This window comes from Psittacula echo (assembly GCF_963264785.1).
Source record: "Psittacula echo genome assembly, chromosome: 7".
Classification (NCBI taxonomy): domain Eukaryota; kingdom Metazoa; phylum Chordata; class Aves; order Psittaciformes; family Psittacidae; genus Psittacula; species Psittacula echo.
The window spans coordinates 23,208,475-23,223,196 of record NC_137740.1 but is presented as its reverse complement, the minus strand read 5'-3'; the positions used below and the strand labels follow the sequence as shown (position 1 = coordinate 23,223,196).

At 36.3% G+C, this 14,722-nt stretch overlaps 1 protein-coding gene across 4 annotated transcripts in view; it reads left to right on the top strand.

Annotated features, from left to right (window-relative positions):
• Positions 1–14,722, top strand: part of RALGPS2 (Ral GEF with PH domain and SH3 binding motif 2) — a 119,630-nt gene that overhangs the window by 46,396 nt on the left and 58,512 nt on the right. For all 4 annotated transcript variants that reach the window (XM_080622874.1, XM_080622875.1, XM_080622873.1 and 1 more), the window contains exons 6-8: positions 5,602–5,691; positions 8,589–8,681; positions 12,736–12,862. In XM_080622874.1, the coding sequence (XP_080479000.1) occupies positions 5,602–5,691; positions 8,589–8,681; positions 12,736–12,862 (310 nt within the window). The remainder of the gene's footprint in view (positions 1–5,601; positions 5,692–8,588; positions 8,682–12,735; positions 12,863–14,722) is intronic.

Below are 14,722 nucleotides of genomic sequence, written 5' to 3'. Positions count from 1 at the left end.
GTTGTAAGGGCCATGTTAGGCAGCGTACCTTATCAAGGACCTCACTTCTCATTTGTTACTATATAATAGCGTATATAATACAGAGAACTCACCATGGGAATAAGCAATCAGCTGTCTGCAAACTGACCATCAATGGTTTCATTGCAGAGGACTCATTCATTCCAATAGTAATGTCGTATTTATATTCACCATGGTGTTGGGAGCAGTGAAACCCTGGAATTCCTATGGGGTAGACCGCAGCAGCTGGGAATAAGAAAACATGGTAGAATAAGCAATTTTTATCTTGTCTGGTTTGCCTTTTCAACATTCAGTTTCTCGCCCCCAGTGCTTGCTCAGCCTGTTGGGCACCTGCCCCACTGACTTGGGTGTCTCTAATGCTTAGACCTAAAATAAGTTATCAGGAAAATCATTGCAACTTTTGACTTTATCAGCCATTAATGCATTACATCAAACTTCTTTTAACCTTTGAAATTTTCCTGGGTTTAAATTATGCATTATGCATCATGCATCTGTCTCTTTCCTTTTTCCACCAACTTACTAAAAGAAAACCATGAACAGCTCTCACTTTGTAAATAAAGAGAATATTAAATCACTAACAGCTGCTTCACAGCAAATTGGTTGACTGATAGCATTTTGGAAACAGTAATGATTATGTGCAGTTGATTGCAGTCCACTGAGAATGAAGTAGTGTATTTCCAGCATTAGTTATGTGATAATTATACGTGGTGCCTGTAAAAACAGATCGAGTTCAGGGAAGAGAAACCAATTGAATCATTCCATGCCAGGACTCTTTGTCTTGAAGAACACATTGCTATGTGGTACTCCATAAATCTACACATCTACTACTAGGTATTCTTTTTAAATATATAATTTCTTTACAGTATTGTTTTTAAATTCTGATCTCTGTCTTTTTCAGCAGAAAGCTGAAAGTTAGTTGTATACTTGCATTCTACTGTTGCTGGCAAATCTGTCAGTGCAAAATTAGAATCATAGAATTTGGCAAGTTTGCCTACTTCCTAAGCCATTGTTCTCTACCTTTTGAAAATAAGTGTTTATCATAAATGTCAGATTAACAAAAAGTGTGGGTTTTTTGGTTGGTTTTTTTTTTTTTTTTTTGAGATTGCTTTTAGGAATTGGTATAAAAACATTTCATAGTTTATGTAAAGGTAATTGGCTCTCCTGGTTGTAAGATTAGCTGTATTGAAATTCTCTTTCTTGAGGTTTTTATTTAAATGGGAGTGGAACTGTGTTGCCACAGAGTTAAAAATATTAGAGAAACCTCTCAACTAGATTCAATGCTTTGGAAAAAATTAAAGGAAAAGTCCCCAGTTGAAAATGGCAAATGTTCTGTTTTACAAACTGTGTAACTGTGGTTGATTTGGGTTGTTTTTCTATTTTGGTGGTGGGATTTTTTTGTGGTTTTTTTGTTTGGTTGGTTTGGTTTGGTTTTTTTTGGTGGTTGTTGGGTTTTTTATTTGTTTGGGCTATTTTAACCAAATGCAAACCTCATGTAGGAGAAGCTTGTCTTGAATATTGTAGCGTTGCTGAGTTGCAGTGAAGTGTGATAGTGAAATTTCACTGGGGTTACCAAATTAAAAAATGGAGTGGGAAGAGGTCAGTGTGCTTCCTTTGGAAACAGAACAGACAGGGATTTTAACTTAGCTGTAGTGATGCAAGGTCATTACTGTTTGGTTTACATTACATGCTTTTTATATAGCGTATCAGATTGTTTTTAACAGGTACTTGGAAGAATGATCCAGAAGGTGTAATAAGGAGTATCTTGAATTTGTCTATCTATTAATTAGCACAGAAAGCACAATTAGTTTTGGAACCAGCAACTAACTATGAGCTTAAAAGCACCAGTATAATAAAATTAGTATGTCAGATAAGGCAAACATGGGATAATTTAAAAAGCTTAAGCTCTGATTTAAGAAAAATTATGTTCAAAAGTTAAGCATATTTTTCTAGGTTGACCTTAAGAGGGAAGAGTATAAATACACAGGTCTGTCAGGGGTTAAATGCTGTCTTGATCTGGTATCAAAGGTATTGATGGCCAAAGGCTGTGGGCCGTTTAATTTATAAATATTGTTAGGACAGCGTGAGAAATAATAACATTTAAATGCAGTGATAGAGGACTTGAAGCAAAATAACCACAAAATATGTATGGACAAGTGTATTCTTTATTTAAAGAACTAACCTGGATAAAATAAAAAAGTGGCCTGTTGAAACAAAAGGGCTTATTTACATTGCTAATTTTTCAGTATTTGGAATCAAAATTAGATTATAGTGCTGTCTAAAGGTACAAATGAATAGACAAGACCAGCCAAAAACCAATGTCAATGCCAGTAAAAACTCATCAAAAAAGAGTAGAGGTGGCTGGAGTGGAAATTAGAAAGTGCTTTTAATTCTTTTGTCTCCTGCTTACTCTGTCACTGAAGGGACTGGATAGCTCTAAGCTTCGAAAAAAGTTTTACATTTTGGTCTGGTTTGTCTTTCCTGCAAAGAGCTTGAAAGTATTGAGGCTGGGATTGAGATGTTTACTCAGGAAGCCTGGTTTCCAAGAGTACTTGCGTGGCACGGCACTTATGTCACTGCAGTACTAATAAACTTTCATAGAAGTCAAGGCCAACATAATACATTGGGTTTTTTATCCTTATGAAACTGACTGAGCATTGTTCTGTGTTTTGAGCAAGTCTCCTATTACATTGACAATCTGCTAAGTTGAGACCAAAGAGATCTGTGATTTTAAGGCACAGCAGTACATGTGTTTCTCTACCTGATTCTTTATGATATGGAGTTCTGTGTTAAAAATTTAAATTCCCTTGATCTTCAAAGGGAAAGCATCTCTTTAGAAACTCATTCATCACTCAAGGGGAAAGTTGGTTTTATCAAGCTGTGTAACTACAGCAGAACATCAGACTGAGGCTTAACTTTTTTTTGGCAATATTTGGAAGTACTGTCATACTTAAGTATTTATGTATTCAGTGCTTACGTATACTTGTGTATTTAAAAAGGCAAAAAAAGAGAAAGGAAGAAAACTGAGCTCTGTGGTTAATTCTTTCCTGTCTAATACAGCCTCAGACAAACAGACGAAAGGAAAGCAATTGTTATGCAAGATGTTTCTGGGATTTTCCTGTTTGTTTTGGTTGGGTTTTTTTTGGGGGGGGGGGGGTTGGGGCTTTTTGGGTTGTTTTTTTTGTTTGCTTGTTTGTCTGTTTGTTTTGGTTTTGTTTTGCAATTCTTCCATTTTTTTGGAACAACAGTTCCAAAGAGCTGTTGTGTTTTGACCTGCCAGTTCTTATCAGATCACTGTACCTTCAATGAAAATATAGTAAGTTTGGAGATGTGGGTCTTCTTATGCTCTTCTGTATAAAGAGCTGTCATACTGCACAAATTGAAACAGGATAAACAGGATATTTCATTTTTTTAATTGAAATTTTGGGCAGGAACCTGAATACATACACAGTGTTAGTTTACAAGGAGTAGTTTAGCATCACTCTTGAAAAATCAAAGCAGCATGACAGGTTGGAAGATGCTTATATATGACAGACTAAGTCTTTAATGGTGGATAAAGAACTGACTGGATGGCTGCGTGCAAAGAGTTGTGGTCAATGGCTCAATGTCCAGCTGGAGACCAGTAACGAGTGGTGTCCCTCAGGAATTGGTGTTGGTACAGATCTTGTTCAACATCTTCGTCGATGACATGGACAGTGGGATTGAGTGCGCCCTCAGCAAGTTTGCCGATGACACCAAGCTGTGTGGTTCGGCTGATACGCCGGAGGGAAGGGATGCCATCCAGAGGGACCTTGACACGCTTGTGAGGTGGGCTGATGCCAACCTTATGAAGTTTAACCATGACAAGTGCAAAGTGCTACACCTGGGTTGGAGCAATCCCAGGCACAGCGGCAGGTTGGGCAAAGAAGAGATTCAGAGCAACCCTGCAGAGAAGGACTTGGGGGTGTTGGTTGATGAGAAACTGAACATGAGCCGGCTGCAGTGTGCGCGCGCAGCCCAGAAAGCCAACCATATCCTGGGCTGCATCAAAAGGAGTGTGACCAGCAGGTCGAAGGAGGTGATCCTGCCCCTCTACTCTGCTCTCATGAGACCTCACTTGCAGTATTGTGTGCAGTTCTGGTGTCCTCAACATAAAAAGGACATGGAACTGTTGGAACAAGTCCAGAGGAGGGCCACGAGGATGATCAGGGGACTGGAGCACCTCCCGTATGGAGACAGGCTGAGAAAGTTGGGGCTGTTCAGCGTGGAGAAGAGAAGGCTGCGTGGAGACCTCATAGCAGCCTTCCAGTATCTGAAGGGGGCCTATAAGGATGCTGAAGAGGGACTCTTCATCAGGGACTGTAGTGACAGGACAAGGGGTAACAGCTTAAAACTTAAACAGGGAAAGTTTAGATTGGATCTAAGGAGGAAGTTCTTTACTGTAAGGGTGGTGAGGCACTGGAATGGGTTGCCCAAGAAGTTGTGAATGCTCCATCCCTGGCAGTGTTCAAGGCCAGGTTGGATGAGGCCTTGGGTGGCATGGTTTAGTGTGGGGTGTCCCTGCCCATGGCAGGGGGATTGAAACTAGATGATTTTTAAGGTCCTTTCCAACCCTAACTATTCTATGATTCTGTAGTTTTGAGTCATTCATGTAACCGCACAATGCAGCAAGTATCCTTTGTACCATACTGAATGTACCAGTGATTTTTGTACAGCAGCAAAGTTAGTCCTATAAAACTTAAAAACTGGTATGGTGGCATGCTATTTGATAGCAGGTAATTGGCTTAGCCAGCAGTAAGAGTACAAACTATAAATTCTAAGTTATATCAGAAGCTATCTACCTTATGTTTCAATTTTGTTCAGGTGATACTGGCTTGATTAGGGGTTTTTTAGAGGTGTTCAGAATTTGAAAGTGTTTAGGGAACTGTACTTGAAGGTATTCAGCTCATCTGAGAGTTGGATAGTGCAGCTTTGAAGTTGTGAAAAGGAAAGCCAAAGGATGTAACTCCATTTTAGTGGTTTGGGGTTTTGGGGGGTTTGTGGTTTTTTTGGTTTTTTGTTTTTTGTTTTTTTTAAATATGCTGATGACAAGGGTTTTCCTCATTAAAAAAAATAGATCCAAATGTTTTTTGTATGCAAGTGACTGATGTGACAGATTTTACAAAGACAAGTTCCAGCCACTCATGCGCTTAGGGAGAAAGGCGGGCACTATCTAACAAAATACTGGAGTGAGTGGCTACCAGTTGTGAAATGGGGAAGGTGAAGAGAGTAACAAGATTCAATACATTTAGAATTCAGTGTTTTCTAAATGTAAGTTGGATTTATGAATTTAAGCAAGTGCTCCACCATGTAATGCTAGAAGGTACCTTGGGTAAGAATGAGTAGAGTGACATAGCAAAACACTCTGAAGAAAGTTTTTTATTAATATCTGGGTTATATTGCTTGGGATTTTATGGTATAATGATTTGCATCTTCTAGTATGAATTCAGCACTATAGGTAGAAGTTGAGTGCTGAGGTACTTTTAATATTTTTATTTCCTGAGTAATACATTAAAAGAATAATGTCAAAGCTCTGTATTTTAAAAAGGCAAATTTTTTTCTTTTTAGGTAAGCTTCTGGGTTGTTAGAGAGATTCTACATGCACAGACTTTAAAAATAAGAGCTGAGGTTTTGAGCCACTATATTAAAACTGCAAAGGTAAGAATTTGTGTTGAGGGGTGGCTGTGGGATTCACCGTGATAGTTCTTGTACTTAAGGTGGTCAGTTCAAAAATACACATGGGTAAATATTTATCGGATACCTGATTTAGCTGTGGTTGTATCTACTGACATGAATAGCTGTTTGGTTTCTGCATTTAACAAAGTTTTCAGAAATAGCGACAGACCCAAGTCCTGAAATAGAAGCCTTTGTTTACAACAAAAACCCACCAAATAGCTTAACTGTTGAAAAGTGAAGATGTCTTGTTTCAAATATTGCTTATTAGGTAATTTGCTGGATGTGTTTTCTAATGTTGATTGAACCAAAAAGCTGTGTAAATCTTTTCAAACTGTAAAACCAGTTCAAACATCACTAGTCAGAACAGAAATAGTTTGTTTGCTTTTACTATTGGAAGTAAATGATCTTTTATGTCTCATTCAAATTGTCATAAGTAGTATCAGCTTAATAAATTCTCTTTCAAAAATATACCTGATATACCTGATCTCTGAAAACATTTTAGAGCTTTCATTCTGTGATATCTTACTGAAAGCCTTTAGGACTGACATTCATAAGAAAAGGGTCAGCAAATCTTGGCTTATGTATAGATGAACCAAAGTCCTGGCCCTTCAAACAGATTTAAACTTCATTGTAGTGTGAAGAGAGGGATGTTTCTCAAGTTTTTGCTGTCAAATGGTGGCTGACTTACTACAGCTAACTTTCGTGACCACCTCAGGTTACCTGCAAAAAAAAAAAGTAAAATTTTTGTAATTACCTTTATTTATTTTGTAAATGCATTCTTTGTCTTTGTATGCACAGTTTTAATAGCGTAGTATTTTACTTCTGTGGGATTTGACTATAAAATTTGGGCAAAGCAGGCTAATTCTGTAGGATTCCACGGGCTTTGCTAATCATGCTGTGGTCATAAACTGTTAAGGATCTCTCAAATATCTTTTGATATCTGGTAAGTTAATGTATTTCCATCTAATGTATTTTTAAAAATCAGTTCTTGTTTTTTGTTTGAAATACAAACATACAAAATTTTGCTTAATGATCCGTGTCCTTCCTTAGAAGGGGGGAGGTTCACTTGTATTGTTATAGTTCAGAACCAGTTTTGGAAGCCAGGTGGGGTCAGGTTAGTTACTGCTTGGATGGATCTTGCCAGTGCTGCGTGTTGTAGGCTCTGCTAAGGGCATAGCACCCTGAATATGCCTTATCAGTGGACTGCAGACAGCAATGTCTGCTGAAATGCTGTTAGTTTTGATACAGTTATGTGCTCTAATAATTAGTTGGTTGAGCTTTGCTTGCCTACAAGTTCTAAAAATGACAATTACAAAAAGCAAGAAACTGTATATGGGTGGGGTTTTATATCTGTTAATTTATTTACTGTATGTTACCTTGGCTTTGCTTACATACGGCTGCTAACATGAAGTTACTTCAGTTAGTGCCATTTGAAGGATTTTCTGTTTACACCAAAGCTATTATCAAAGCAGGTTGGTGCCAGAGGTCACACTAATTAGCTTTTCTTCAGAGCAATAAATTCCTTCCACAGTACTGACAGCTATCTGTAGTGTAGCTAGCAGTTCTTTAATGGTATCTCACACTGTATTGCTTTATGCATTAACTAATTAGCTTTAATAGTTGCATTCCTCTGAAGTTCTCAATATCCTGATTAGTTATGACTTCTGTTTCAATGCTGATAGTCAGCATGTAGTGTAGCCTTTTTGTCCTGTTATCTCATGAAAGGTGTTCTAATCAATGAAAATTGTGCAAGCTGGGTTTCAAGGAGGTAAAAAAAAGACTTCCATTTCTTGAATAGCCAGGGTTCCTTATATTATTGTATCGTTTCTAGCTGGAATCCTAACCTACATTGGTGAATTTTCCAAACAGGCTAAAGAGGATTTGCTGTATTGTGATTGAGTATCCATTTCTCTTTGTATCCATTTCTCTTTATCAAAGTCTTATTTGGGGTAATACCTCAGTTTGTGTGTGTGCTTCACCAAAAATGCCTGAATGTAGTCCATATCTCTGGGTGCTTGTAGCTATTTGAATAATTGATATTGCAGAAAATTTTGAGAAACAGTATTTTCTTTCAGACCATTTTTAAGCTTTCCTGATGGTAGTACCAGTAGGTAATTGGCCAAGGCAGATTGATGGGTTTGGAGACGAGGGAAAGAAAAAGAGGGGAGTGAAATTCCAAATATATCAGAAAATGCACTTATGTTCTTTGTTTATAGACATTTTTTAAGAAAATTCTTTTACAGTGATGTTTTCTGTGTTCAATTTTGGTTTCATTGTTCCATTCTACTAGTTAGCTGTAGTTGTCATGTCCTAAAAATTGTACTTCAGTGTCGGAAGTACTCAAACTACATGGCTTTTGAAATTTACCTGCTTGATTTTAACCTGCAACAGTATTTTCTTGGCCTCTTTGGTGCGGCATTGGTAGCTACATAAACCTGCAGTATCAAATGCATTTACAGCATTAAGTACTGCCATGATTACATCATTCACAACTGGGTTATCCTTTTTGGCATGTTAACCTTTAAAATACTGTTGAATGCTATGAAAGGAATTCGTTGGGTTTGAAGGTCAGAAAAATTCTGGCACTTCTGACGTATGTCCCAGGATGGATACCTGTATGGAATTTTTCTTTTTTTTTTTTTTTTTTTAAGTGTTCTTAATGGCCCATGAAGCAGCTAATGCAGTCTAATCCAAACCTGTATAGATGCAGTGAGGAAAAATTAGGAGGTGCTGTGAAAGTGGTATGGGTGCATAGCAGTTCACTGTAACTTCATTTTAGAACATGCAAGATTTCCTCATTTTAGGTTATTTATTCTGTATTCATTATTGGAAGCACTTGGAATGTTGCTTATTGTTATTGTATATGGTTTTATCCTCAGAAACTGTATGAGCTGAATAATCTGCATGCTCTTATGGCAGTTGTGTCAGGCCTACAGAGTGCTCCAATCTTCAGGCTGACTAAAACATGGGCGGTAAGTGAGAGGCAGGACAATGGAGGGGTTTTAATTTGGTTTTAGGAAAACACAACGTTATGTGGCTTATTTTCAAGGATGCAATACTTATTACAGGTACTTTTAATATAATAATTTTTCTAGTGCCTCTTACATAATATTTCTAGTGCCTCTTAAGTCTAAGGTTTCCTGTTGCATTTTTTTTCCATTCTGGCACAGAAATATTTTCCTTTGAAAAATAGCTCCCTGCGGATTCTGCTAAATGCAGAGGCTTCTAATTTGGCCAGAAGCTATTTCGTATTTAGTTGCTGGAAAATTATGAATGCCAAAGTGGGTCATACTTTAATCATTTAGGGTTTACACTGTTGGAATTTTTTTTGCTATGGAGAGCAGATGTCCAGAAACTCTTGATTCAGTTTCCATAAAGAGATTTGTAGTTTCTCTGAGTGATAACTAAATCTAGCAATTTTCCTCAGTTTTCAGAAGTGTTTTCATAGTTACTGCAACCGTATTGCGCAGTATATTTGTAGGTCTACTTTTGTATGTTTTTGAAAGATTGTTGTTCTTTGGAAACACTTTTATGTGAGATCTGTTTTTTGAACTGGAATTAATATTATTTTTGTGTAGTTGTATCTTTGATCAGAAGAACATTGGAAATTACTTTTGTTCATAGATACCTCAGATCTGGGAACACTGTGCTTGATTCAGCCACAAATTGTGTAGTCATCCAGCTGTATAAACAGATGAACTGTGACATTTTCAACTGTGATAGAAATAATCAGGTGACTGAGATACTGCTATGCGAAAGATCCATATAAAATGGATCATTAAAAAGAGCTAAAAACTTGCACTAAAGACATGTCACCATATCCTCGCATGTTACAAAAAGTATTTCTTTGTCTGAAAACTGAATGGTAGTGTTGTTCAGTTGATAAATGTTACCAAAATCGAATATAACTTGCTCCTCCTGAGGTTACCAGTCTAGAATTCTGGGCACATTTTGTAAATACGTAATCAAATGAGGTATCATTTCAAAATACCAAAAATGTCTCTAAAGAGATCTAAAAGAATGTAATGCTTCAAAATGATCTTAAGGAGAGCTTCTGTTCTGGTTTTGTCATGTTGATGAATTAATGCCTCAACAATTTTACGCAACTGTGAAACCAAATTGATTTGGGTTTGTTTTGTGAAAAAAGAAATGTCAACTACAAGCATATATTAATATAACCATATTAGCTACTACCATGATTATGCCATTCAGAATTGGGAGCCCCTATTTCTTTTCCTGATTGGTCAATTAGGATTCCTAGTTTGTACTGATGACGATGATATGTACTGTTGGAATATGTATCATTTTTTAAAGTATGGTCCTCTTCCAACCTCTGAAATGCCACATAACTTCTCCTGCATTTCTGCAGGTGTTTAGTTTCTCATACAATACCAAGCAAGTCTCTGGTTTTTTGTCATTTTATATAAGCCTTTGCAAATTTAAGTTGCAGGATAGTTCCTAGCAGCGTGTATTGCAAACCGATTCAGTTGTCTTTCTCTTGGAAATTTAGTTTATAAATTCTTGATGTAATTCTAAGTCTTTGGCTTTCTTATATTAAAAGCAAGAAAAGATATGAAAAGGCAAACCAAGCCATTATTTGACTCATCACCAAGTCATTTGAGTAAGTTATACAATAACCTTCTGAAACCTTCAATATGGAAGGATTTTTTTCTCCATTTCTGAGATAGTTTGTAGCAGCCCACAATCAACTCGAAGTTGGGAAAATAGCTACAAGTATATTCACTTCCTAAAAAAAAAAAATTAAATCGTTTTACATGGCTGGAATCCAGAGTTGAAAGGAACCATGGAACCATTAAATATTTGTGTGGTAATCTAATGTTTCTAAAAAAGATAAGTCTTGTCTTCTGACGATGTGTCTGAAAGTTGTCTCACTCATTGCAAGCACACCCTCTGAACTCTGGAGAATAATAAATGCTTCTGATGCGTGATTTGCCCTGATCAAAACTTGAAAAGAATTACAAATCTTTCCAAGAAACTTCATAGCATATTCTATTTCATTGAATGTAAAGGAAGTCTAAATGACTAGCTAAGACTCGGGCAATGAAAGCGAATATCTGATGTTAGGTGTGTGAATCCCGCCCACTCCACCAGTACCCTGAAACCTCATCACTGTTCCTGCATTTCAAAAGGTTGTCTTCAGTGCTGGCACTCTATAATGAGAAAGCAAAGAACAGTCTGGAAGGCTCCAAATCCTTCCCTGCTACTGTAAGCTATCAGCTTTAGCTTTTATTGTTTCTGCATATGTACATCTCTACTGTTCTTTGCATCCTTTGAGCCCTAGAAACAGAAGAAGAAAAATTACTTAGAAAAAGAAGCAGCTTCAAAACTGAATAATAGCTGGGTCATTACTTGCCCTGACAGAAACCCTTTAAATATTGTCAGCTTCCCTGTACTTTTCTATATTAATGCAGAAAGTGGAGGCATGATGTGAATTGCTTCATGAGCACATGGGAAAGTCATACAGGGTCAACTTGTTTAGAGATTATTCAAAGACCCTGAAATGATGTATCAGACTTGAACAAGATTGTGCAAATCATCATGTTTTAAGGAAAATAAAATTAATTTCTGTCAAGCCTGAATTTAGGCCATTACTGTATCTGTTAGTCTTGTCTAACCTTCCAGTCTGAAAAATACAAAAGTGTTCCAGACACCAAATGGCGGTAGAATGTTTTAGAGTATTATTAAATGGAAGCTAATCTAGGCTGATGAAACTGGAACCATCTTTGAGGAGATAAACTTCAAAAGATAAATGTTGTGTTCCAGTGGCTGGAAAGAATTCATGCCTGTCTACTGTTTCCTTGTACTGGAATTGGCAGATGTCTGCAGTTTTAATGAACAGGGGATGCTGTTCATCTGAATATTGGAACCAAAGCGAAGGATGTAAATTATGCTGCAATGTCAGAGATCAGCATGTCTTGGGAAACAGTTCACTTTTTTTAGAAGTGACTTTCTTCTGAAAGCCAGCGTTTAGTTTTTTAGCTATCCTCATGAAGATGAGGTAGGAAATGTAAGAAAGAAGAATTCACTAGTGAATTTGCAGAAGGAACACTTCTAGCATGTTCACATATGTTCTTTAACTGAAGGAGAAAAGGGAATATGTGTGAAGAATTTGGTGATCAGACCCTTGTAAGTTTTGCACTATTGGATATCATATACGGGAAAAATCGTGACTGGGACTAGAACACTGAGACTTCCGCCAAAATATTCAGCAGGAACATCTTACACCCTTCTTTATATTTTGACTATGAATTGAAATGAAGCCTTTCAGGTGATTTTGCAGCAGTAGTTCTGATAGATGTTTTAAAAATAATTTTTCACAATTTCTTTTTCCAGACATTCAAGTACATGGATCTGTACATCTGCATGCATTGTTTTTAAAATTTTTGTTAAAAGATATTTATCATATATTAATGCTATTGTTTTGTTCTTTGGAAAATTATTTGTTGAGAGAGCTCTCAAAACAGGAGTAAGAACAAATTTTGGAATTTGGGGGTTTGCTTGGGTTTGTTTTGTTTGGTTTTTTTTTTCTTTTGAAGCAGGGTTAGTATAAATATCTTAGTCTTTCTGACAAAGAAATGTTAACTTATGTCGTGGTTTACCCCAGCCGAGGGATGCCATGAGGAGCAGAAAAGGCATTAACTCTAAGTTAATAGTCTTTTGAGAACTTGTATTATTTCAGAAGGATCCTCCAGGACACCAAAGTTTTACCTGTCTAGGTTTGCTTTTTTTTTGTTTTTGTTTTTTTTTTCAAAAAGATAGTTTAAATTTAACAACCAAGTAGCAACTTTTCTTTGTAAACTCTCCAAGTACTCATCATTAAGGAATAAATGCTGTAATTTTAAAGCAGTTGTTATGGGTTTGATTTTTAAATACAACAGTGGGGGAGTAGAGATGGGAATCCATGCTTATAAGGGTAGAAGAGAAATCATAATGATCAAACTTAAGCTCATCTGGTTTTGCTTTTTGTGTGTGTTTTGGTTTTGTTTTGGTTTTTTTTTCCCCTAGTTATTGAGTCGGAAGGATAAAGCCACCTTTGAAAAGTTGGAGTATGTTATGAGTAAAGAAGATAATTACAAACGGCTTAGAGACTATATCAGCAGCTTGAAGATGACTCCTTGTATTCCCTATTTAGGTAAGTTGTAGTGTTGCTAGTGGGAAACACTAATGACAAAATGACAAACATACTTCTCCAGTAATTACATGAACTAAACACCATCTTTTAAGCATTCATGAAACTATTTGAACACTTCAGTAAAGAATCTATAACCACTAGTTGATTATGGATGCTCTGTGTTTGACAAGAGCTAACTTCACTAGCTTCAGAAAGAAAACACCTTTTAAACCTCACAAACACTTCAGGTTTTACATACAGTATCAGTTTTCTGGAAAATTATTTTCCCATATGCTTTATAGATACATGAACAGACTTCTGGAGAAGTACTTAAATTGTTATGCCTGCTGGCACTCTTAGTGATAAATACTTGACTGTTATAGTAATGATGGCTTTTAATTTATGAGAAGGTGCTAAATCGCCAACCTCTGAGATAAATATATGTAGATCTTGGTCTGGAACATGATAAAATTGCTGCATTTAATTATGCTGAGGTGACAAGAGAAACTGACTTGTTATGGCTCACTCAGCTTTATAGAATAATTATGAGTAAATGATATTTCTCTGTATCTGAAAGCTAGATAAGTGTGTTTAATATGTGTTGTGTTTGTTGCCAAGATAATCTAGTTTTACTTAATATCTCCGCTTTGTTTGGTTGAAGTGGTCAGTGTGCCTTTTTTTTTTTTTTTTAAATGTAGCTTTTCTTTGGTATCATAAGATGTTGATAAAATTAAGGAAATGTTTACCCAATTTTTTCCTTTTTGAGGAAAAAAAATAGTTGATATTTTTTCAGATGTAAGTTGCTCTTACACCTAAATTCAGGATGACCTTTTTGTGGTCACTAAGGCTTAGTAAGCTGTAATCAACTGGTTCCTGAAGTTTGATACTTCCTTTATTCAGCTTCCTCAAGCTTAATAACTTGATAGTCATCTTTATGCTGTGAGTTTTGTGTCCATCGCAATACTATTTCGGTAGCTTCATTGCTTGATATGAATGACAATACCATCATTGATGTTAGAATCTAGAATGATGCCTCTAAAATGCATATATTCAGGTTTTGTGAAATTGGTTCAATTTTACATGCTTTATACTTAGGAAAAAAAAAAAAAAGATTTCTGTGGAGAACCAATAATAATTTTAGTGACAGGTAGTCCTATAGAATTCCTCATTCTGTCTTCAGTTTTTACTTCCTTGTTACATCCCTCCCAGAAACATCCATCAGTTTCAACATGATCTTAACAGCTATTAATTTCCTGTAATTTCAAATATTCAGATGTTGGTAATTATTTGTGCCTAGAATGGTAGAAACATCACGAGCATATTTTGTCTGAAGGTCAGGTTTGAAAATTGCTTGTGTGGTATACTATCATATGCTACCCTGTTTGTTGACATAGCTATTAAAATCAGACCCGAATTAAAAGGGGCAAAAAAGTCAAGCATGTGATGTGATTAAGTGTGTAATTTTGTAGCTTTCTCATCATGTGTACGCATATAGCATATATGCACTGTATATGGTTCTGGAATGCGGTTTCTAGCTTTCCAGATATTTTTTACCTATGTGCCATGATTTTTGAAATTTGAAGCCAGACTCAAATTGTTTTCTTGCTGATTATAAAAGTTCCAAGCCAATCTGCTGTAAGATTTTTTGAAATCTCATGATACTCTGACCCTTGCCATTATGGTCTTCTGGTACTTTCTGTTGTACAGAGAAATCCTTATGCTTTGGTGTATTTGTCTGTTACTTTAAAAATCCTGCATTACTGTGTGCAAATGTGTATTAAAAAAAAAAAAGTGAAATGTTGGAAAACAATTTTTCAAGTTTTGTTCTCTTACAGATGTTTTCCTCAATATATTAGGAACTTCTTGCCTAGCTTTTGTATT